The sequence below is a fragment of the Sceloporus undulatus genome, chromosome 4 (genome assembly GCF_019175285.1).
Source record: "Sceloporus undulatus isolate JIND9_A2432 ecotype Alabama chromosome 4, SceUnd_v1.1, whole genome shotgun sequence".
Classification (NCBI taxonomy): Eukaryota; Metazoa; Chordata; class Lepidosauria; order Squamata; family Phrynosomatidae; genus Sceloporus; species Sceloporus undulatus.
The window spans coordinates 15,208,205-15,233,777 of record NC_056525.1 but is presented as its reverse complement, the minus strand read 5'-3'; the positions used below and the strand labels follow the sequence as shown (position 1 = coordinate 15,233,777).

The following is a 25,573-nucleotide window of genomic DNA, read 5'->3' as shown; positions in this document are numbered from 1 at the left end:
TCCACTACAAAATATCCAATGTTTCACTTGTAGGAACGCAGGAGAAGGAGAACCCTCTTGCTGGGTACTCATAGAGCCCTAAACTTTGGTTGATAACAGTGGCTGGGGGGGGGGGGAATGCTAAAACTAAATTAACTAAATAACTCATTGGCTTATTTCAAGAAGAGTTTGCAGGATCCACTTCGCTTATATCTCCAGATAAGGATTACAACCTTAACTTTATTTTCATGAACCCTAAACAAACCAGAAAGCCAGGTGGGGGGGGGGATGTACCTGTTTGATTTATATGTGACTCATAGACGTCCAAGGGTTTTCGAGCCAAGGAATACTTAGAGATGTTTGGTTTGGCCAATTTCTCCTCTGAAATAGCAGCCTACACACCTAATTATTGGAGATCTCATCTCTCATCCTAGTGCGAGCAGTGCTAGCCAGTGCTGAACCTACCTAGCTTTTCCTCCAGCTCCAGGATCTGCCAGGATCTGGTGCCTTTTTAAAGGCAAGTGATTCCCAAAGGTAATCCTCAGGTGTTTTTTTGGACTTTCATCCAGAAACCAGCCAATGTAGCCCGGGGAGGGGGGGGCAGATCTGGAATTCTGGGATCTGAAGTCCAAATATGGAGAGAAAAGTTTGGAAACCACTCTTTAGAAGGGTTATTTAAGGGGCCCCTAAAAAAAACAGGAATACAGTATTATAAATTCATAAATACATCCACGCTTGCCACCCCACTACAAATATCCCCGGTTCCCCATGCCTCCAGGAGAGGGAAGAGAAACGAGGATGGAAAAATATTGTTTGGCCCCAACGGAGGGGTGGTCCAATAAGCCCGGACCTCCAAACCGCACAATGTAGACAATGTAGGACAACATCTTCAAATGTAGGACACGATTTAATAAAATGGAGGACAACGCGAAAAAATTGAATGATTTTTAAAAAGTAATCTAAATGCATTTTTAAGGCATGAGCAAAATGGAGGACATTTTGGGCATTATTCCTAGACAAAAAAATAAAAATCAAGACAGGTGTATAAGTTAAAAATAAAAATAATGAGGAAAAAAAAGCAATAATAAAAAATTATAAATAAACCAAGAAATAAAAAAATTAATAATAAAAACCAAGAAATAATAAAAGTTTAATAAAAAAAGAAAACCAAGAATAAGAAAAAGTAATAAATAAAAAACAATAAATAATAAAATTATAAAAGAAAACCGAGAAATTAAAAATAATAAATAAAACAAGAAATAATAATTAATAAAATAAAACGCGAATAAAAATCAGATAAATAAAAACCAAGAATGAATAAAAAATAATAAAAATAAACCAAGAAATAAGAAAATTAATAAAATAAAACAAAAATAAAAAATCAATAAAATAAAACAAGAAATATAAAAAATTAATAAAAAAAACCAAGAACAAAAAAAATTAAGAAAATAATATAAGTAGTTTAATAATATTTTTAAAATAAGTGTAAAAAACCAAAAAAAAGGCAGGCAGACCCAATGGCACTGCTCAGTTTTTCCCTCCCTCCTCTGCCTCGATTCTGTCTGCCCTTCAAGGAACCCTTCCTCTGGCTCCTGTCCTCCTTCCTCCCGACGTGCTCCCCCAGCCCCTTCTGCTTCACCGCTCTACTTTTTAATCAGTTTGGAATGAGAACCCAAATTTCTGTTCCTTCCATTACATGACCAAATACACATCCAAGTAACAACAAAACCTTTCAGTGGCATTCTATTTTTCTATATGCAAGGATTTTAATGTGTTGGTGTGTTTTAAATGGAGCAGCAGCAATCCAGTTAGGCTGGTCCCTACTTGCAGCATAAATGGATACTTTCCAAACATGGGCTTATCATCTTGGTCCTAGGTGGGTCTTATGTACCAGGGGTGTGAGGAATAGCCTCACTCACAGATGGGGAGAGGAGCTGCATTTGCAGATCTCTGCCAATGCACATACTGACCATATCTGCTGGTTGTTTCTGGCAAATGTGTCAAGCAGTATGGGGCTGTGCACTACCTTGTGCACTGGCCTATGTGGCACAAAGACCATCCATGTCACAGCAAGGCCATATCAAGTTTGGCCAGGAACCACCTTTGTGTGGGGGCTCTATGCATGCATGTGGGACTGCTGCACATGTGGAGTGCATAGATGACATGCAAGTAGTAGAAAGTTTGGAGGGTGGTCTAGCCACTAAGTTCAATCTTTTCCTGTCTAAACACATATTTAGTATCTCCTCAAGACATTAGGCAATTTCCATTGCCTGATACTTAAGATCCATTAACATGGCGACCTGTGGCACTCCAGGTGTTGCTGGAACAAACTCCTGCCACACTTAACTGTGATGGCTGTGCTGAGTCCAAGATCATCTGGAGGACTACAGTTTGCATTCTACTATAAAGGAACAGGTGAGGAATGAATAAGCCTTTCACTCTGTCACATCACCTTCATGTGCTGCTGGCTAGACTTTGTTTCAGTCACCTCATGCTGCAGAGGGCGTCCCAATGTGGCTCATCTTGGTGCCCTTCCAGTTGACTCTGGAGAAGGAGACCAGGAGGCCTGAAGGTCTTCTTGCTTCCCTATTGCAGGACATATGACAGGGTCCGGGAGGTGGGTTGCATGGTGACTCTTCCAGTGGTTACAATGTGGGCAGAAGAGGTGGCAGTAATGTTTGGACTGGTCAAAGGAGGGCTGCCTGATATTTGAGATAATTTTTCAAGGAAGGCTTTCTCTCATTTCCACCCTGTTTGGTGAGGAAACAAGAGAGGCTTTCTTGGTAGGTGCTTTCAGGCTCTTTCAGTGGAGAATGCTACACCCTTCCCTCCTTTTCTTCTGTTTTCAAATCCTTTCTCACGTTGTGAATTCAAGGCTTGCTTTTAATGGGATCTTATTTGATTATTTTCCAATTGTTCGTTAATGCTATAGCTCATTGGTTTTTAGCTGCTAGTTTGTTTCAAGTCATGATACTTTGTTGCAAGCTGCCTGGGAACCTTGCATTGGACAAAGGTTGGACATCAAACAAATACAGGTGTGCCCCACTTCAAAAAGCCTCTAAGAAAAAGAGCCCTCCCTCCAGTCCATCTGCCTAGGTCCAGGCCTCAGAAGGAGAGAAGAATGCTGGACCTGATCCCCTCCTTCCCACCATTCCCTTCTCCTTTTGTGTCATGTCTTTTTAGTTTGTAAGCCTGAGGGCAGTGAACTATCTATTATCCCTTCTGTTGTAAGCTGCCCAGATTCGCAGTGATAGGGCGGCATATAAATAAATCCTATTATTATTATTATTATTATTATTATTATTATTATTATTAGGCTGAGCAGATGTAGAGCAAAAGCCTGCTTACTTACAGGGTTTCCCAGTTCACAGGGAGAACATGCTAACTACACCACCAACTCCCACAATGGGCTAAACACCAAATGGCAGTAAACCGCACTCCCCTTCATCTGCAAGAATGGACCCTCCAAAATATCTGCGGGTACAAGCTGTGCCACACTATTAGTTTTTTCTTCCACTTCAAACACATGTGCACATGCACATGGGTGTGTGCCAGTGTCATCAATTGCCTCCCTTGTCCCACTCAGCTGCCAGCCTATTTGATGTTCCATGCACCCAGCCATGCAACTGCCTACTCAATCATAAACAACTGACAACCTATATGGCACACTGATGCACCCAGTGGCACATCGGCACAGCATGATCATGGAGAACCCACCCTCGTACATGTCCCCTTCCTCTATAGCCCACCATTGGACCAGCCAGTTTGTTAATATTATGATTAAATCCACTGTATTGTTGGCGAATCCCCATGTTGGTTGTCATTTTGCTCACATAGAGTGTGATGGATCAATGGTGAAACTGATCGCTCATTTGCATGTGTGATGGATTTGCAGGGAGGTGACAAAAGTACTATGGGCAGCAATGGTGACAGCGGCACACTGGCCCCTTCCCCATCTGTGTGTACTGACATGCAGTCCGCACACCAGTGTGATAATTTGCTCTTTCCGGCTTGAAAGAGCAAATTATGGTTTGTTTTGCTCCAACATTTAGCCTCGGAGTGTTGCTTCATCCCAGATTCCTACCATGTTGACCACATGTGTCACTGAAACAGGTATATTTCAAAATGAGGTGAAACCATGTCTTATTGCTTATGCGGACAGCCCCAAAGATGCTCCTTTTTGACAATGCCTTTCAATGCTGGCCAACCCTCTGCTTTTCCTCATCTTCTTTCCAAGTGGATTCTTTTTAGCAACATTGATATTGGGATGATGACGATGGAAAACTGCAGAAACAGAGACATTCAGTATCAGGTTGCAGAAGTGTGTCTTAGTAAATAATGCAACAAATCTCGACCTGGGAAAGAATGGGACTGTGTACAACAGGGAAGGCAAAGAGCAGCTGCCTCCAGATCCACTTATTGAAATGCATGAACAACAAAACAGAGAGAAACGGGGAGAGCAGATAAGCCTGTCTCAGCAGCTCCCTCCAGCATTTTAATAAAGCATAGATCTATACATTTGGCCACTAAAACAGAAAGCACAATAAAAGCAGTGGCTGGTGAACAAAAAGTATCATACTTGGATACACTTTGGAATAAGCTTGCGAGCAATCTCTAAAAGATGCTAAACATTCTTGTTTGTTTACCTTGCTTGACCTGGATGTTTCATTTCACATGTATCTATTGTTCGTTCTGAATAAACGTTTCGCTGAAGCATGTTGAACTCCTCTTCATTTTTTTTTTGTGGCGTAGGAACCTGTCTCTATTCTTTCCCGGTTACTTCTGCCTCTGGCACCGGATTTTTTTTGTCGAAGAAGTCACGGTCAGAAACACATCGACTTTGTTGACGGCATACCTGTAAGATGACCAAGGACCTTCTTCACACGCCTGGCAGGCGATCGACACGCCTTCTTTTGTGTGGTTCCTATAGATTTAGCGTTTTCTTTTTAATACTACGGTTTCATAATGGTTTTGGGGGGGGGGGGACCTGTGAGCCAGGAATCACCAACAGATGGGATATTGTTTGTGTCCAAGGCTCTTGCCAAGTGCATAAGACATGCTCTTGTTCATTCTTTCTCCGCTCTTTCCAAATCCATTCATAGCAAAGATCTGCAGTATTGTCTTGCTGGTCACTGACCAAATAAAATGTATGCATGTATGTACTGCAGTACTATGGCACTGTTATGATTTGTATTATGCTATTATTTCTTAGATTGTATGCCATGGTTAGGTTTACTCTTATCTGTTTTATTGTTTGTACGTACAGCGCTGTGCAAATCTACAGCACTATATAAATAAAGCATAATAATAATAATAATAATAATTTGAGGTGGCCACATAAAAAGAATGAGCAGGGCTCCTGTCCTTTTAATAGTGGAACAAGCAGTTTCACTAGGTATCGCTTGGCAGATCAGTCACATCTGCTAAAATTTTATTAACGCCTGTAAAAGGGATAGGAGCCTGGTCCTTTCCTATGTGGCCACCCCAGAAACCAGGCAGCCCTCCAAATCCCAGTGGACTACAACCCCCAACCTTCCTCACCCTTGGCTATGCTAGCAAGAGTCCGAGGACCTGCAGCCTGCCCACATTTGGAGGCTGGCATGAATCTCACGGAGTAATTCAAGTGTTTGATTCTGGAGACCAGGGTTCGATTCCCGACTCAGGCATGAAACCGACTGGGTAACCTTGGGCAAGTCACATGCTCTCAGCCTCAGGGGAAGGCCATGGCAAACTTCTTTGAAGAAATCCTGCCAAGAAAACCCAATGCTTGGTTCACCTTAGGGTTGCCCTAAGTCAAAAAAGGACTTGAAATTACACAACTACATTATTGTTGGGACTCATTGGTAACCTAATTCAACTGGAATGCCACACTGGAGTTTATCAGACAAGGGAAATTGGATGTATAATCCAATGGCAATCTGAACGCAATCATGGGGTTTCATGTTATTGTATGATAGGCTACCACACGCAATTTTGGGCAATGGCAAGCTATTTTTGGGCAATGGGAAGTCAGTTCGAATGCAATTCGAATTCATGTAAATTTGCTGAACTAGCGAATTCATGTGAATGCGTTCTGGCCCCACTTTCTTTTCATTCCAAATTCAGAGAAATTCCTCCCCTGTGATCTGACAGATAGTCCTAGGAGGGAGTTCCACGGAATCCAAACAGGCTCCCTTCCAGCTCCATTTATACAACCTTCTATGAAAACATCCTGGGGCATTTTGTTTGAGTGTGCAAGAAGCCCATCCCAGTCAGGGCAATAACTCTGGAGTGAATGGGGAAAGGGACACAACTTTTGTTCCCCTAAGAGAGGAAAGAGCGGAAGAACCAGGATGGCAGAGAAGTTTGGTTTTGGACTTTTGTGACTCTGGAGCCCAGGGTTCGGTTCCCATCTCAGGCATGAGACCCGCTGGGTGAGCTTGGGCAAGTCACACTCTCTCAGCCTCAGGGGAAGGCAATGGCAAGCCAAGAAAACCCCACGAGAGGGTCGCCAGGTCGGAAACGACTTGAAGGCACTCGATCACGTGAAAAGACCCAGGGCCAGGAGGGCCAGCTGGGCCCCGCCGCCGGGGAGGCTCCGAGGTGGTGGTGGACCTGCCTCCGCACTGCAGAAAGAACCCGGTTTCGCACCACTTTCGCCGCCGCGGCTCCGTCCTCCTGGAATCCCCCCGGGGAGTTTGTCGTGGCGCCAGAGTCAGCGGGGGAACTCCGGAGCATAACGGGGCCCAGGAGGGGGAAGGGGGGGCCGAAGCGGGCGTTTCCTCCTCTTCCTCCTCCTCCTCCTCCCCTCCGGCGGCTCCTTTAAGGGCTGCTGCCTCTTGCTCGGGGGCGGGGCTTGGCAACCAAGAGCCCGAGAGAGAGCGCTTCACCTGCAGCTCAGAGCAGCGCCGACGACGACCAAGAAGAAGAAGAGGAGGAGGAGGAGGAGGAGGAATTCAGCAGCAGCAGCAGCAGCAGCAGCAGCAGCCGGAGGGGAGGGGGCCGGCAAGCGAGGAAGGCAGGCAGAGCAGAGCAGAGGGAAAGAGAGGAGAGGAGAGGAGCGGGCAGCAGCAGCAGCAGCAGCAGCAGCGGCGGCGGCGGCGGCGGAGTTGCGGGGCTCGGGAGGCAGAGGCGAGGCGGGCATCCCGCCAAGGAAGCAGGCGGGCTGGGAGCGAGAGGCTCGGGCTCCGCGATGCTCCGGAGGTCGGGGATGCTACTTCTCTGGCTCTTTTGCTGCTGGGGGCCGGCGAGGGTAAGTTGGAGAGCGGATCGGGCGGAGGGAGAGAAGGGGGATGCCCCAGCCAAGGAAGGGAAGGGAAGGGGCTGGGGGCCGGAGCTGGGCGGCTTCCAGAGCATCGCAACCCAGCCCTTAGCCGAGCGAGTGAGTCCATTGCTGCTTCTTCGTCCTCCTCGGCTCCCTTCCTGCGATTTCTCGGCTGCCTCGGGGCTCCTCGGGGCTCCCTGCAGGCGGATCCAGCCCCCCCCCCCGATGCCTCCCTTAAAGCATCCTGGCAGCGATGGGGCCAAGCCACCCTTCACCCCCCCTCTCTCTCGGCCCTGCAGAGCCCCATAGAAGCCCCATAGACACTCGCCTCCCTCCTTTAATAGGCTGCATCCACACTGGAGAAATAATCCGGTTTGGCACCGCTTTAACTTGTCTGGCTCAAGGCTATGGGATTCTGGGAGTTGGAATTTGTTGTGGGCCCCGAGCGGAGCTCCGCAACCAACTCCCAGAATTCCATAAGCGGGACCGAACAGGGTTATTTCTCCAGTGTGGATGCAGCCTTTCCCTCTTCTTCTTCTTTTGCAGAGCACTCTGCAACAAAGCTAGCTTGTGTCTTCCCCTCTGAGATGCATTCATCCAGTTCTCTCCTTCCTTCCTCCATTTACTCCCAGACACTGGCAGATTCAATAGGCTCAAACCCTTCCGAGGAAGAAGAGGCTTTGCAATGGGGCGAAGCTGCTGCTACTGCTGCTTGCCAGCTGTGGCAAACGCGGCGCAGAGCTGTGAGCTGGGGACCATCGAGGAGGGAGGCAGAGACCTGGCTTGCCCTTAGGTTCATTCATAGACATGTGTGCATATGTGTGTATGTATGTATGTATATGTGTGTGTATATATATATATATATATATATATATATATATATATATGGGCAATTCCATGCTTGGACCATTTCCCGGGTTGTAGTGGGGATGTTCCCCGCTTTAGCAAGGAAGGCGGATCTGCCTTCCTGAAAAGAAAATGCACCCTTCAAGGAACCTGGCTTCCCCACTTTGGCTGGAGCAGCTGCCACACTAGCCCACAGGGTTGTGAGGAAAGGTTGGGTGTTGTGGCTGGTGGAGGCACAAACTGTGTTGAGACCGAGTCCCTTGGAATAAGGAGATGGGTTCGGCTGAGAATCCTGGCCATGCTTTCTGAAAAGGCCAGGTCACACTCTCTCAGCCTCAGAGGATGGCAAGGGCAGATCGCCTCTCAACGGATCTTGCCCAGAAAGCCCCACGACAGGGTCGCCGTAAATTGGAAAGACACACAACAACCGTAAGTTCCCTTCCTCAGGGGTTAGCCCTTGTCAGACTCAGATAGATCACACTTTTTTCAGGCATATGACCATGTTCTAGAAGTGTTTATTCCTGACGTTTCACCAGAATCTGTGGCCAGCATCGTCAGCCAAACGTCCGGAACAAACTCTTCTAGAATATGGCCTCATCGCCTGAAAAACCTAGAAAAAATTATGGATGCCAACCATGAAAGCCTTTGACTTCACATCAGATGGATTAATTTGTTATCCTTCCCCCCCCCCCCCCCCAAAGCTGGCTAATTTCAAGGTTCACCTGAACTGGCAATTCCTACCTCCGGCTGATACAAAGATGTGGCCAAGCTCTATGAAAGTTTTTAAAAATAACAATAGTCACAATAAAATAAAGTAAGCATTCCCCAGACAACTCCCCCTTTCTTTGTAGCTTTGAAATGTGTATCAGTGCATTTTGAAATTGGCCGTGACTGCTGTGTAACTTGCCTCGATATATTCTGGTCTGCTGTGCTGCATGTAGTTTAAGCATCTGTTTGCTACATATTGAGATAGTAGGATGTAGATGCATGATTTTGACTTATTGGGAGTAATGGGAGACATCCTAGAAACAAGTCTCCCCCACCCTTCTCTTCCAACCTGCATTTTTATTAGTCTTCTGTTTTCCCAATTGAACTTTCTAAATGATTTTGAAAGGACATCCTCAGTGGCCAAGCCACTGATTCTTAAAATAGTCTAGTCTTCTCAACCCCAACCCCCCTTTATATAAATTGATCAGATTGCTCTGCCTTCCTCTGTCTCTCTTGGAATGAAAAGCCCTTCAAGAAGTTTATTACAAGTAAAACAGTTTGGGCTGACAGTGGGAGGGATCTCCTGGGGAGTTCTGCACATATCTGAATGTCTGATATTGGCTAGTAAAGGAGAGGTTTTATGCTAGATTACACCCAAACAGTGTATCTTGCTGGGGTTTCTTTTCAAAAAGATAGTCTGAGCTGGTTGATTTCAAAGCCTGGATGGCAAACTTCAGATATTGAGGCGGCAGGAAAAAAGGGGTGTCCTCATCCAGAAACCTGGCCAGAAGGGGGCTTTCTCTGGATTAAATCTATAGCTCTGCCACAGACAGGTTGCTGCAACCCTGTTGTTACAGGGTCCATCTTAATAAATGGCTGCTTGGAAAACCAAAGACTTATCTGCTGTCGAGTTTGGAAACCTTTCTGAATTGCCGCTCCTGTGCTATGCTCAGAAGAGCTGCTCCCCTGCATTTTCCGTAGAAGGTAGCTGGCATTTCTCTCCCAAGCGTGATTTCTTGCAGAGATTACATTGGCTTGCTTTTTTGCTTAGTAAGCTTCTCTGGAAGCTGGGAGACAGACTCTGTGTTCTCCTCTCCCTCTCTCTCTCACACACACAGGTTTAATGTAGCATTTCTTTTTGCTCATAATTACTTTAACACCAATCTCCTGCTGATTCTGTTTGGCTTCCAAGTTGTTAGAACTTCCAAGCAGCCTTCCTATTTGGACTTCTCAATGGTTAGTTTGGCTGCTCGAAATAAAGTTCTGTTTTATTCCTGGGGGTTTGGCTGCTTGGTTTTGTGATCTGTGCCCATGTTGGAAGTGTCTTGGACCCTGAAGAGACTCTCTGGTCATTCCCAGTCTGGTACATGGCTGTGACTGGCCAGGGTGGATGGAAGTTGTAGTCCAACATATTTGAAGGAACTAGATTGTGGAGAACTGCCCTAGAAACATCTTAACTATGGCCAACAAAAGATGCCTCCTGCCAGAAACCTTTGTGCTTTCTTTGTAAAAATTTATGATTTTAAAACTGCCCTTTTTCCAAGTTCTTCAGCATCTTCCCCCCCCCCTCCGCCGCATGTTAGCTAAATAAGAGCATATTCGAGCTGATATATCTGAAGAGCCGCTGCCAAAACAAAACTGATTCCCACCCAACGCCTGGGAATAAAATTGTCCTCCCGATTCTAACCACAGTCACCATGACTTGGATCTGGAAACAAACCTGATTCACCTGTCTAGTCTAAAAGTTACCTGGCAGAAACTGATCTAATATTGTTAGAAAGAGTAGATAGGTCATGCTTCTAAATTATCCTGTTTTGGAGTTATGGAGGGAAAGGATCTATGTGGATCTGTGTATTTCTGATTCTCTGGATTGTCCTATTAATCTTCTTAGATTTCACTTTGTATTTCAGCCAGGCATGTTTGCATGCTTACACACAGTTCTTTCTCCTTTTCTGCCAGGTGGTGATTGCTCAGCAGTTCTACATTGATTTGTTAAGGGAGCTACAGCCTGGGCATATAGGTAAACTAACAGCATCCTGCTGTAGCTTTAACAGGACCTCCTGAGATCTTTTAGTGCCACGCAAATAGAGCCAAAGATGGCGATCATATGGATTTCAACAAAATGAAGCTGGGGGACTGTTTGTATGTCACTCTTCAGCTTTGCCAACCTCAGATTTGTATTGATCTGAGACATTAGGGTGTCTCTAACATAACCAAAGGGATGCTTTGCACAGCCATTCCTAGCAATGCTGTTTAAAAATGTTTGCCAGCATAAGGTTTTCATTTGGAGTGAATATTGTTATGGTGTTCTGATAAGTGTAGTTTCATTCCCCCCCCCCCCCTCCTCCCCATTATCACATAAAGCAGGCTGATACTATTTCAGTGGCTGAGTCTTGTCTTGTTTGGAGACACTTTTCTGCAGGCTGTGAACTTCCCTGTCCTTCCAGAAATAACACAATTCATGGTATTCTGTTACTTTTGTTTTGCTCTCTGCAGGCACACAATGGAGATCTTACAGTCAGACCCACTTGCAAGCCAGGCTTCTCGGAAGATGATTACACAGCACTGGTTTCCCAAAACATCATGGAGGGGCAGAAGTTACTCAAAGGTAGGGAGTGGTCCTGGAACCAGAATGGAACTTCTTAATGTATGCTTTGGATTTTGGAGAGGAATAGCTGACATGTAGAAAGGGAGAGCCCAAATTCAAGTATTTTATTGCCAAACAATTTGAAAATGATTCTTGTAGGCTTGTTTATCAGCTTGTAGCTCAGTAGCAAGAATGGATCCTTCTGTTGTTGCTTACTGTGTAGCTCTGGTAAAATTATTTTGTGGTATTGCACTTAGTTCTTGTGTCTTCAGCCCCCCCCCCCCCCACTTACTCCCTATTGGTAGAAGTTTATTTTTTGTGTGTTCTAGAGTTGTGTGTGTATGCACACATGCTCAGAGTTGTTTTACTTTTCGAGATTTGAAGATCTTTAAACACACGTTTGTTGCAGTGCCAGATAAATCAAATGTTCTTGTGAGATGTGTGGTGTACCGATGGACATTCCGTCCTCAGACATGGCATTTGTTTTCATTACTGCCCCACTGACAAGACAGAATTGCAGCTACTGTGAGAAATGACCAATTAGCTTTACAGTAATTGTGGGATTATAACTGCTTCTTTTTGTGCGTGACTAAGAGCTATTAAAACAGCTCCATAATCCAAAGGACAATAGAGTACCCTTAGTATTGTTCTTTTGTTTTTTTATATAAAAAAGTTGTCCTCCCCGTTCTGTTTTTTAAGTTATTGAAGTAATTAAATGTCCCATTTGCACAGCACAAGAAACACAGCCTTTATTTACTCCTACGAGAATCTTAAAAGCCAAACTGGAACATGTCTCTGTACTTTGTTTCCTAATTGCTAATAGATGCAGTGGATGTCAGAGTGCTATGAGCCAATTTGATATGGCATTGGAATGGTGTTGAAGGAAGTGAAGTCAATTTGGAGTTCAGGGCAAGAAGAGATGGCAGTGCAAATGTGTGGGCAATGGATGCCAGTTTCTTGATTTGCAATGGGATGTTTTGTTACCTTGAGGGCCCATGTAACGAGACAGCAAAATGGCATGCTGAAGCCCAAGCAGGTTCTCTTGAGTGGCTTCTGTCTGTATTCTCCCTTGCTTTCTCTAAATAGGTCTCCTTCCTTGTCTGTGCGCTGTCTAGAAAGTCAATGAAGGTGACTTTCTCAGTTGGAGGTGGTGGTACAGGATTATAAGTATAGCTAAGGGGGGAAAAAGACCTAGGAACAGGAATGGAATTGTGAGGAACTACTTCCTAGGCAAAACTGCAGATGGGGGCTGAAATTCATTGATATGTGCATATATCATATATCATAAAAATTTGTTTCAGGATTTGAAGCTTCTCTGAGCAGAGTGACATAATTACTGGGTTTATTGGACACAGTGATTACCTCCTAACTGGGATCAATGCACCAAAATGTATTTGTGTGCAAATAGTTTTATGTGGCTCAATATTCTCCAGGTTTAAATTTTACTCAATTTATTATTTATACACCGCTCTTCTGCTCATAGAACACTCAGGCTGACATTTAGTGTTGGAACTGAAGTTAAACATTAGTGTCTTTTTGGGGCATTCCCCGCAAGTCTCCTAAATGTTGAAAATATTTATGCCCCGTGAACTTATTTGGAGCTCTCTCCCCCCATTTCACTTTCTCCTACCTATGCCTTTCCCCTCTGTCCCAGCCAAAAAGGGGCCACATTGCAAATCGTATGATGTCACAGTGACTCATAGTCACATAGCCAATCAAAGCTTCCTGTGTGACAGAAAATATGGGATCAGGGGAAGTCAGTTATGAGCAAGAGAGAGCAATGTAAATGGAACAGGTGAAGAAAACTGCAAGCCCCTCCCCCCCCACCACTGAAAGGGAAAGTATGTTTCGACACTCGAAGGTTAGCAAAGTCAACACAACATTGATGGCACACACCAGTAGAAATGACAAAACACTAGTTACAACCATTTTCATATTACGGAAAGGAAAAGAACAGGCCCTTGGATTGTTAAAGGCTCCATTTACTCAAGCTAGAAAGAAAATATTAATATTCATACACCATTCCCATATGGTACAGCAGTCGTTCTCAGTCTTCAAGATTTAAGAGTTCAGCTCCCAGAAACCTCAGGCAACACTGCCAATAGTCTGGGATTTGGGGGATTGAAGACCAAAACAACTGGGTGACCAGAGATTGAGAACCACTGCAATAAAACAAATGTTGCTGCTGATTTGTTTAGAGAAATGTGTGAATTATGATCCTTGTTTTTGTTTCACTGTAATCTGCAGTGTGGTATACACCTTTGCTATAGCAGTTTTACAGCCCTTTTAATATACCCCAGGTTTTTATTCAATTTTGTGTCTCTGTGTCTGAGTGCCTTACTTTTTGTAGTCCACTATAATTTGTTCCCATCCTGATCTTCAAATTAATGAGCACAGTTGGAGCTATTTTGGCTAGAATTATTCCATTCAGTGTACTCCAGAGAGAAATGAACTTTGGGTTGTATTAGCTGGTGCAATGGCCTGGGAAAGCTATTTGTTAGTGATTTTGGTGGCCACCGTAGCCCTGCTGGTCTACTAAACTTCCAGTAGTCCATCTGTCAGTGCATATTTATGTTAATCACTTTTGGCTCATTGGCATCTTCAAAAGAGGATGACGGGCGGGCGAGGGAGGATATATGAAGCCGTATTAATCAGAATCAGACTATTCCATCTAGTCTGGTATTCAAAGAGCATCTGTTGGCTAAGCTAAAGGGGTTTTCCTCATCACCTGCTGATATTTTATCTAACGATGCCAGAGATTGAATTTGGAACCTTCTGCAAGTAAAGTACATGTTCTACCACAGAATTAACCCTTCTGATTCATAAAGCCTTTCTTGAAAGTGGATCTTCTTTATTATACATGGGAAAGCATATGGATTTATATATGCTTGGATTAATGCTGCTGTTATCCTAATTGGGATAATTCTGTTTATATGTATTCTCTGCTGCTGCTTTCCTTGTTTTGCTAGAAACAAAGAGGCATCAATGCTTGTATGAAGTGATCACTGAAAGCAGAGAACCTAGATAACACCTGCGGTCAAGATGGACCTCTTCCGGCAGGCCTTTCCAGATTAACCATCCCGGCCCAGGTTCCTGATTCCCTCATTCCTCCCGTGGCCCCATCTTAGTGATGGTTGAGGATCAACCGAGGGATATCAGGGTTTTTAGTTTTTAATTGTTGTTTTTATGCATTGACATTGTGTTTTAATATGTTATACTGTTTAATACTGTCTTAAGGGGGGGAGGGATAAAGTGTTTTTAATTGTCATATTTTATATTTTACTGTTGTTAACTGCCCGGATTGGTTTGCCAGAGGGCGGTATACAAATAATAATAATAATAATAATAATAATTATTATTATTATTATTATTATTATTATTTTGTTTTACCTCTCTATGTCTTTCCTTGGTCTACGTACTCATTTCTTTGGCTTCCTTCTTAACTGTTGAGATAACCTTCCCCTGTATCTTGGCTCCTTTTGACTAGGAAGGGAGCATTCATGGGACTCCATCACCAATAATGGCTGCTAGCTTACACCTACATGTGAGAGTCAGCTTTTAGTATAAGTCAACTTTTTTTTGACTATCTCCTTTCCTATCCTTAGATGGATAGGAGATAATAAATAATCTTACCCTACAAGACCATATTGAGTAATTACATCTGTTTCTACTGCTAGCTCATATTGCACTAGCCCTGCTACACTCAGCTTCTTCTAAACACCAGATATTCCTACATGTCGGGAGGATTGACGGTGTCTTTCCTAGGGTTTATCCCATTGTCTCCTCTTTTCAGGCAACAGTGTAATTTGTCTGCTCTCTTGGAAAAGGATTTATGACTATTGGATGTTTGCTGCCTTGTGTTGTGTTGTAGTTGGCCGGACAATGACAATGGAACAGAAGGGCTGGTGACGAGAGTTTCAAGGCATTGCCAGCTGAAGTTAAAGAGAAGCTGTCATGTAATTATAATCTCAGTTGACTGTGTTTTTTTAAAATAAAAAAAATCCAAATAAATAAAAGCCCAATGTAGTACAATGCTTTTAAAGTAGGGTTTTACTCACTCAGAATGCCAGGAGGAGTTGCAAAATATAATGTTTTGTATTTAAAATAGTCTGCAGAACTATAGAATGACAACTCCTATCACAGTCAAATCAAAAATGCAGTGCTCCATCTAGATGGTGCTGTTATTTTCATGAGAGTATTCTGGACACCCTCCATTGTTTGTGATAAGGCATGGCTGAAGGTACATAATATTCTTATTACAGCATTTAAACAGTGTTACATTTATGATTTCTGGGTTTGTTTGTTTTTCTTCATCTTATATAGTAAAAATCAAGTTATACATGGATCCAAATCCAAGTTTTAGTTTTAATTAAAATCCTGGAGAGCAGTGACAAATGAGGTACAACAAGGTTCTCTTTCCTGTGCACAGTGTTGTTCCATCAACTTTAATGAATGAATTAGAGACATGTTCATCAGATCTAAAGATGAAAACAAACTTAGGCAAAATGAAGAATGTGGCCAAAACTAACAAAACAAATTTCAATATGAGTAAACATAAGGTATTGTTATTATGTGACTTAAAGTCATTTCTGACTTTTAGGGCCCATACAGACAGGCCAAAATAAAGCTGCTTCAAGTCACTTTGGAAGTATGCTGTTTAAATGATGCATGCGTCCTAAGAGTCAAGAAGCTGCGCCAAAGCCACGCTGTAGTCCTTAGGACAAGAGCATGGCTTTGGTGCGGCTTCCGGACTCTTAGGATGCATGCATCATTTAAACAGTATACTTCCAGAGTGACCTGAAGCATCTTTATTTTGGCCTGTCTGTATGGGCCCTTAGTGACTTTAAGGTAAATGAAAAACTGTTTTCGTAACAGGCTTTGTTCATAGGAGATTTACCATTGCCCCTCTCCCCAAGTCTCAGAGAGTGTGACTCATCCTAGTCCAGCACTTAGGTCACTACACTATTACTGGTTCACTGAACATAAGGTATATATTTTAATAGGAAAAACCAAGCAAACAAATATTGGATGGGGGACACCCAGCATGACAACAGGGCAAGTGAAAAGAATCTAGGGGTCTTAGTAGACCACAAGCTACAAAAAAAGAGAGGCAAAAGTGTGATGCAGTGACAAAAAAGCCACTGCAGCTGTAGGCTGGATTGACAGAGCCATCATGTCCAGATCAAGGAAAGTAATAGTGCTGTTCTAGTCTGCATTGGTCAGATCTTACCTAACGTCTTTAGGTGGGATACACTGCAATTCTTCATCCATAAATGCTGAATAGGATAGGGAAACATAACATTTATTTATGTGGCTGACCTTAGGCTCTGGAATGCTCTTCCCAAAGGAATTAGATTGGTACCCTTCCAACTTCCTTTTGCAAACAAGTGAAGACTTTTCTGTTCCAACAGGTGCTTGATGACTGTCTAAACAATATGCTGGATTTTTCTGTCCGTTGTGCTGGTGTGTATGTTTGTTTAATAGTTTAAGCTTTGTCTGGTTTTAATTATTCTAATGAATCTCTTTTTAACTTTTTGTAATGTGTAAAAATTTCACTCAATGCTTTTTAATCTGTTATAAGCTGCTTTGAGTCCTTTACTCAAAGGCATGATACAAATAAATGCAATAATAATAATAATAATAATAATAATAATAATAATAATAATAGGGGTAGTAGTAGTTATTATTTAAGGCATTTAGGTGTTACCTCTCAGCTCTCCCACCAGTACCTGTGTGGTTTTCAGAGAAAACATAGTGGAGAACTGCATCCCTAGCAAAAAGCTACCCAATAAAGTTCCATGGAAGTTAGCTTTCAGCTTCAGATGAACCTTGAATGGCTTTAAAACTTAAAGCTATTTAACAGCTTTAAAACTTAACCAAGGCGCTTTACAGAGCACCCCAAAAAGGTACTCTGCTGGCGCCCGTGTTTGCTGCGCGAGGGAGCTGCAGCGGACAAACCGCGTCATTCCCTGGTGCAGTAAAAAGAACCCGCAAAAAGCGGGTTCTTTTTGCGGTGTGGTTATGATGCTGCAAGGTGCCACTGGCAGCGTGCGGACACTAAGCGTCCACGATATCACGTACCCAGCACGTCCTAGGGGTGAGGCCTGATTGGACGCTGTGTCCTCGGCCAACCCCTAGTATGTACTGGGAGTGTGGCAAAGGCCCATGTAGAACGGGCCCCAAACACCTTAGGAGACTGTAAACTTTGGAGTGTGCAATTTTTTGGTACAAATTTTAAAAGGGATTTATAAAGTGAGCTACACCTGTGCCATGTAGTAGGGATTTTTATACTTTGTGAAAATCATGCAGGAATGGAAGAGGTTTCAACTGTAGATGTGTCGCTTTGATCTGTCCAAGATTCATGTTTCCTTTGGTGCTCTCTCTGAACTGCTGTATTATTAGCTGAAGTGTAGCTGCTACAACTAGTGATGAGCTCCATTGAAATGAATGGTAAGTCCTTGCCAGCTATTTCCATTCATTTTTCCAAGGTCTTGGCCTTGGAGAACTTGGGCTGGATTATCTCCATTCTTTCTTTATGAAACTCTTTCTGCCGGGAGCTGTCAGTTGGGAGTAGCAATTTTATCAACGGAACTACAAATAACTTTAAAAGAAATTGACTTTCTTTGTTTGCCAGTGCCTGGGAAATTTATTTTGCACCTTCTGGAGTCAGCATAGCAAAATGCATTATTCTCTAATTAATTTGTACAATATTTGGGACAAATCTGCTACTTTAAAAACACCTTCCATTACTGCATAAACATATGATTTGTTTCTTGCTTGTGTTGGTCTTGCATGTGCTGTAACTTGGAAACAGCTGAGAAAGACATGCCATACCTAAATAAATATACCAATTACAAAAGTAAAAAATATCATTGAACTAATAATAAAATTACAATTTAAAACATTTTAAAAAATATTTAAAAATAACAAATAAACAGAACAGACAGTACATGACAAATCATGCGAGGTACAGTTCCCTTAATTAATTATTTTAATCTTAACATGGTTGAGGGAAACAACTGAGATCAGATCCCCTTGCAGTTTGTACAGTGGGGCCTTCCCATCCATGTGGGTTTGGTTCTGCCCCCCTGCAGATGAGAAAAATGCAGTATCTGAAACCCATATTGGTTAATGGATAGTGATGTTTGAATGTGCATATCAGCACGGCCATGAACATGCACTGCCACAGGCTAATATGGGGCAGGGCAATTTGTGGATGGCTTGGTCACCAATATGGTGGGATCACTGTAAGTCCACCATAAGTGTCTCTACGGGAGGGGGGGTAGTCTCAACTTTAAAGGAGCTATCTGAGATGTAGAAGCATTTCACTAAAACACTATCCACCCCTTGGATAGTTCCTTAAAACAGATTAAAACCAGAGTGAATTTATTCAACGGTGATTCTTGATTTGAAACCATTGTCCTTTCCTTACACTATAAGGGTTTGTGGTTTTAGGTGGCTTTCTTTCTTTCTTTCTTTCTTTGTATTGTGTTTTGCCTTGATGACAGTTAGGACAATACCATATTGTTTTCTTGAACACAAGGCACATGTTTCAGATATCTTCAAATACTCCACTGTGGCCCCACAGAACCACAGCTACCCACCCTGTTTCTTTCGTAGACAATAAAAGGCATCCATGTCTTAATAAAAGTGTTGCCTATTTCTCTTCAAAGAATATTAAGCTATAGTTAAGACTAAATATGAATAACCCCAAAGGTACATGTGATTATTTAAAGGAGGACACCTATTGATTATTGACTTGGATTTCTTATATTGTTTTCTAACACATTTCTCAAAATATTCCAGTGTTTTTCCTCTCATAGCAGCATATGTAGTTCAAAGTTCAATGCCAAAAATGAGAAGAAACTTGGACCACAGTTCAGTGGGAGCCACTGTTGTCTAGTTCCAAAATGATCAGTTAGCAAGTGATGGAAAAAATTTCAGAGAGTCTGGAGAAGTGTTGGATGCCAGAGTAGACAACTGTAGGCAACATGGACAAATAATCTGAGTTGGCAGAAGGCAGTTTAATATATTCATATGCAACCACAAGTGTGGTTGGCTATGCAAGGAAAACACATTAACATCAGTTTGTATAAATCTTTTTTATTTTGACAGGCCTATGACTTTTAAATTGGTTCTGCAGAGAGGCTTTTGAATGGGAAGTGCTGGACTTTGATATTTATGTTAAACATGTTTTTAAGTAATTTCAATTTTTTTTGAAAAACACCTTTAATGTCTTTTAAACTTTTGGATTGTACATTATTTTGGTTGCATTTTGCTTTTAACTTATATCGTCAGCCACATGAGCCCCATATTGGAGAATTTATTGATCAATTTAATACATTAAATTGATCAAGCAAATCAGTCAGCCAATCTGAAGCCAACAGGATATTTCATAATTTTGGCACAGAGGTGATATTTACCATGGGGACTAATGTTGTCTGGAAATCCTTCCCCTTCTCATGTCGTTCCATGCCACATAATGGATCATTTCTGACAAATCCAGCCAGTATGCAGGGGTAACTGTGTTGGCCATTTAGCAAATTCAAACAAAAATCCACCAAACAGTGATACCTTTATTGGTCAACCGAAATGCACAATATACTTGTTGCAATCTTTCAAAACTCCACTGGCTTTTTCATCAGGCAAGAGTGATACACCTCCCTAGTCAGTCAATAGAGTATGGGTGGAGCTGTGCCAGGTGCCATCTATTGTAAGAATTTTTAAGGACGCGGTGGATATCTCCTTATACAATGTCAGCAAAAGCAGTTCTGCATTTGCAAAACCATAAAAGGATTCCAGCTGTAAAGCCAAAAGCTCAAACATAATACTGAAATGGGCCAGCACAATTGAGAAAGGCTTAGTTGAAGAGGTGAGTCTTTACCAGATGCCTAAAACACACTATACCTGATGCCTTCCAAGAGGCAGAGGAGAAGGCATTCCAGAAGGCCAGCTTCCACATTGCCAGCAGGAAGCAGTCTCTAATGACCCTTCCAGTGACTTTGGTCATTGTATGGGCCTGCATTGAGTAAGGATAAGAGCCAACATGGTGTAGTGATTTGAGCATTGGACACGACTCTGGACACTAGTGTTCAATTCCCCTCTCAACCAAGGAAATCCACTGGATGACCTTGGGTGAGTCACATACTCTCAGCCCCAGAAAATCATGTGATAGGTTCACCATAGGGTTGCCTAAGTTGGGAATGACTTGAATGCACACAACAACAACCTGTAGATCCCTTGATAGTTGCTTGGTCAGCCTCCTAGAAAGGCATTCCAAATCTCATTTGAGGAGAAATTCTGATCCTGCTGAAATAGAATACATCTGACCAGGCCTGGATGAAAAAGATTACATGTTCAAAAGCCCACTCTACTGATAGATGATTCTTTCTTCAGTAGCAGGGATGGGATGGCATTCCCCAAAACAGCTACTGGCAGCGTGACATTGATTCCACTTCATGTTTTCACCAAAGGAACTACCCAGGTGCTGAAGCAATTTGGAGTTTAGTGTTCCACATCTGGGTAGTTTCTTCAGAGTTTGGACTGAAAATCAGAATGAATTAATCACCTATCTGACGTAGGAACCAGCAGCTGCCATTGGGCAGGGCTGTCTTGACTTGTTGTTCTAAAGTCTACTTGTTCAGTAAATGAATTAGAGTAATGTGTTTGTACGTTGTATGTATTCAAGCAGTATCTCCATTTTAATGTTCAGCTATGCACTCATCTTTGGACTGGCATGACTCCTCTTTCCATTGCATCAAGATTAAGACAAGTGCACATGCTCCTAGCATTCTTCCTGCTTGGAATCGAGTTAAACAGATAATGAGGACTTTATAATTGAGTTATTCCAATGGAAATGGCTTAGCCTTAATTTGACAACAAAAGCTTTCACAGAGTCATTGTTTTATTATAAGTACGCCATAAGCTATTAACTACTACTTTGTGGTTCATCTTCTTTGCCTGACTCAGCTCTCTAACATCCTCCAAACATTTAGAATACAGCGGGTGCCCATTTGTTACACAGTAATTAACTTGTTTATGATAAATGGATGGAAGAAACATTGTGGCATTTTGGTTTACGTCTCAGTATAAAAAAATGCATTTGCATTCTCCCAAATTTCATGTTAATTAGGCTCAAAATAGTTTCCCCCAATAGGCTAGCAAATCCAGCAGGTTGAACAGATTACCGTTTTAATATAGGCATATTTAGCCAAACTGATTTTTAAGCTGGTGGTTTTGACTGCTTCTGTCATAGCTTTTCCCCCTCTCTTTATAACCAGGAGTTATTTGTATGTTTTCTCTCTTGTTATTTCCCTTTTTTTGGTTTAGGAGGATAATAAACTTACAGTCATGATCACTGGTGCATGGTAATGTATGAAATAGGATGGTTATACTATTTTCCTTAGGCTAAGATTGCAGAGGGGGTGTGGAGCAGGAGAATTCTGCATTGTAGCAGAGGGCTGTTACTGAGCTGGTATCTTTCTCTGCTTTGTTTAATTATTAATGTTAACTTAAACTGGTGAAAAAACTAGCCTCAGGCAATGGGAAGAAAAGGATCCAAGGATGGGAGGATACTAGGGAGGGGAACTGGTATGAAAGCAATATTGGTAAGAAGGTGGCATGGTTGAGTTCAAGGGCACAAATAGACAGGAGCCATGATATAGTGCAGATCATGCAGTAGAATTTAAACTTAGCAGTAAAAGGGATGTTGGCTAGATCTTTCTGATGTTTTGTTGCTGGCAGTTGTGGGGGAAAATGGAGAGAAAATGGCTGGAGAGGTCTTTGGTAGAGTTCAGGCTGCCTCCTGCAATTGGTCTGAACAATAGTGTTAATGATGCTTTAGCTGTTTGCAATTCAGGTTCATACGGTGATCACATCACTGTAATTCCCGAACACCTGGCTTTTCTTGCATTAAATAACATGATTAGCAGCTGTCACTTGTGGTTTTCACAAGAGCCAGGAGTAGAGAGATTGAGCAATTGAGTGTAGAAGGTGCTATTTAATTATGCTGTCTATTGTATTTGCAGCCACCTGTTTTCTTTTATTAACTGTTTAAAAACCTTAGTGGTTCTCTAACCTGTGCTATAAAAAACAGTTACTTTATTCATTTTATTAGCTTGTTTGACTTAGTGTTAAGAGTGTGAAAACCAATTGCATGCTCTCTCTACTTAAAAAGAAAAAAAATGATTTTTTTCTAAGACAATAGTGGGTGGGTATAGAGGGTTGCAAGAGTGAAAATTGGAGAGTGCTGCTTTTCATTTAATACTTGTGTAGAAGCGGGAATTTAATTTTTTTAAAAAAAGATTTTATTCAATATTTTAAAAAATACAAATTTACAACACATCAAAGAGATAGAAGAAAAAGGAAAAGAGGGAAAGAAAGAAAAGAGAAAAAACAGTGAAAAGAAAACAAGACATAATATTGAATTACAAACAGTTGACGTACAGACTACAAGACATAAGACAAATTAAAATCGACTTCCTGAAACCTATTACATACATCCTTCAGTTGATATATCTTTCCTTAATTATCTAATTCCATATAACCTATCATGTAATTTCTTAACGTTACTAACTTACACCATAATATCAAAAAATAGGAAATTAAAGCCATGAAATATTTCTAGGAGATCCATTATAGAAATTGAATAATATTAAATTTGAGCATATAAAGAAGCATTACATCATATTATTTTCCTGGTCTTTTCCTATTTGTCCATTTTCTGTCCTTTAATATAAAGTAAAGGAGAAAATAGTGTTAGTATAACAAAAAATAATTGTACAATTGAAATTAAATTTTGTATTACCTGAACTGTTATCTATAACATGATTTATCAGTCAAGCGTACAATTAAGATGCATATTTTTGTCCAAAAAGGTAACTAGTGTTTTCCAAATTCTTTTACAGATCTTTGTTTTATTTTGTGTTGCTTGTAATGCAACCAGGTGACAAGCAACACCTACTGAAATACCCTCTTCTGTACAAACTTCAAAGATGTTGAATCCCTAATGGGGAACCAGGGACTTTCCCAAATGATGTTGGACTACAGCTCCCATAATCAGCCACATTTGGCAGCCCCAGGAGCTCCATTCCTGCTCGAAAAGCTGTCCAGCTGAACCCAGATTCCCCAAATGAAGGAAATACAAAGAAAAGTTGTTCCTGTGTTGGTATTCATAATGGGGTGAAGGAAGGAGCCATGTTATGGAGTCCTTGGTGGCTATCACAATCAGAGGATGAAGGAGAGTGTTTGCAATTGCTATTTTGAGGGATTGTAGTAGGTCATTTCATGTAGAGTGAATATTTTGGAACAACTCTGGACTTGACAACCACAGACTTCAATTTATGAGTGTGTCATAGTTTTTAAAACTTTTCCATATGAGAAAAAAAAATGATGACAAGGACAAGTTTTAGTGTGAACTAGAAGTGGTATATTAAGGGAAAAGCTGCACCAAGTTTTTCTCTTTGGTGTATTAGTATATTCCATATCAAATTGCTTTTTAGTGTTTTGGAGAGAGTGACAGTGAAAAACAAAACCAGACGCTCTCTTACTTTTAGTGGTTGAAGTCCATCTATGCATGTGTTTCCTCTCGTCAACTCCTCTAGCCTGTAATTTTTTTGTCTCCCCAGACCATTTTAATGTCCACTGAATAATGGATTTCATTTGTTTTTAGTTTAGTTTCAATTAAACATTCTTCCTTCTGGGTCAACCTCCCTGTTACTCTGATGATCTGACTAGGCTGACCTGAACCCTGCTCTGGAAACCTCTAGCCCCCAAATTCTAGCTTAATTAGCCAGGCCAAGACCACAGTTTGCAGGGAAGAGAGGAAATTGAGGGAATAAAATTATTGTCCAGTTAATGGAGTGTGGTGTGCAAGACATGCCTTCTAACTGGAATGCATGCTTCTCTATGTGTGGGTGCCATGCACTTGTGGTGCAAGAATTGCACCTAATGGATAGCCTCAGAAATTCCCATTGAAGACCTACATAGTATCCTGAACCAACATACTGAATGTATTCTATCAATGCTGCTATAAACCTTCCTTGCTGTCTTTGTAAAACTGAACAAACATAGATTATTAAGTACCCAGAAAAGCCACAGTTTTGTGGCTGGAAGTAATAAATAATAATAAATAAAAGTTTTATTTATATACCGCGCCTTCCTTAGATCAGGGCGGTTTACATACATGATACATATACATTCAATAGATTAAAAGCAAAATCACGCCATACAATTATACAATAAAAACAGAACAGCTAAAACCCCATTAGCCCATCCTCATGGCCACGGAGGAGGAGGGAGGCCCTTAGGAATTTTTATGGGGGAAATGCTTGCTGGAATAAGTAAGTCTTCAGGTCCTTCTTAAATTGGGCCAAGTAGTTGCATTTGGCCTGGTATTCTGCAAGTTATACAGCTCTGTACTACAGAGAATAGACTGGTAAAACCAGTATATCTGATGTTCAGACTGAAGAAATTGGCATTCTGCTATTTGTATTGATATAGTTGTTGTGTGACTTCAAGTTGTTTCCGACTTATGGCAACCCTAAGGTGGGCCTATCGAGGTGTTTTCTTGGCAAGATTTCACAGGCGGTTTGACATTGCCTTCCCCTGAGGCTGAGAGTATGTGATTTGCTCAAGGTCATCTAGTGGGTTTCGTGGTTGAGCTTGGGATCGAATCCTGGTCTCCAGAGTTATAGTTTAATACTCAAACCACTACACCATGCTGGTTTTCATATTTGTATCCCTACAGCTGTGAAATTCTTGAATCTGAGGCATTTTTGACAATTTTTCTGGGGTGTTAGTTTACTTTTAAAAAATGTATCCTCTACACTATGTGATAGGATCTCAGGGAAGCATATAATTAAACATTTATTTAAACAATTCAAGATTTTAAACAAGAAAGATGCTAAAAGGCAATAAACCATGTAAAAAGATAAAACAAGCTAACATTTCAATAACCATGTGCATGCATGCAGAGATATGAATGAATCCATGAGGCTCCAAAGGCTTGAATAAAGATTTGCGATTTAATATGGCAGCTGAATGACATCAATTCCAGTGCTGATCAGGCTTCCAATGAGAGTGCTCTCCACAACCAGGACCACCGCAGCAGGGAAGCCTCCTGTCCTGTGTCCTCAGCCGGTGTATTACTCCCACTAGCATTTCAGTATTGTTGACTGTTAGTCCCTTACCATCTCCCCCCTGCATCTGAT

At 41.8% G+C, this 25,573-nt stretch overlaps 1 protein-coding gene across 7 annotated transcripts in view; it reads left to right on the top strand.

Moving 5' to 3' along the window:
• The first annotated feature begins 7,054 nt into the window (after window positions 1–7,054).
• The window catches only part of CDH4 (cadherin 4), a 1,166,202-nt gene continuing 1,147,683 nt past the window's right edge, over window positions 7,055–25,573 (top strand). For all 7 annotated transcript variants that reach the window (XM_042462689.1, XM_042462688.1, XM_042462685.1 and 4 more), the window contains exons 1-2: window positions 7,055–7,210; window positions 11,273–11,384. In XM_042462689.1, the coding sequence (XP_042318623.1) occupies window positions 7,151–7,210; window positions 11,273–11,384 (172 nt within the window). In that variant the 5' untranslated portion in view covers window positions 7,055–7,150. The remainder of the gene's footprint in view (window positions 7,211–11,272; window positions 11,385–25,573) is intronic.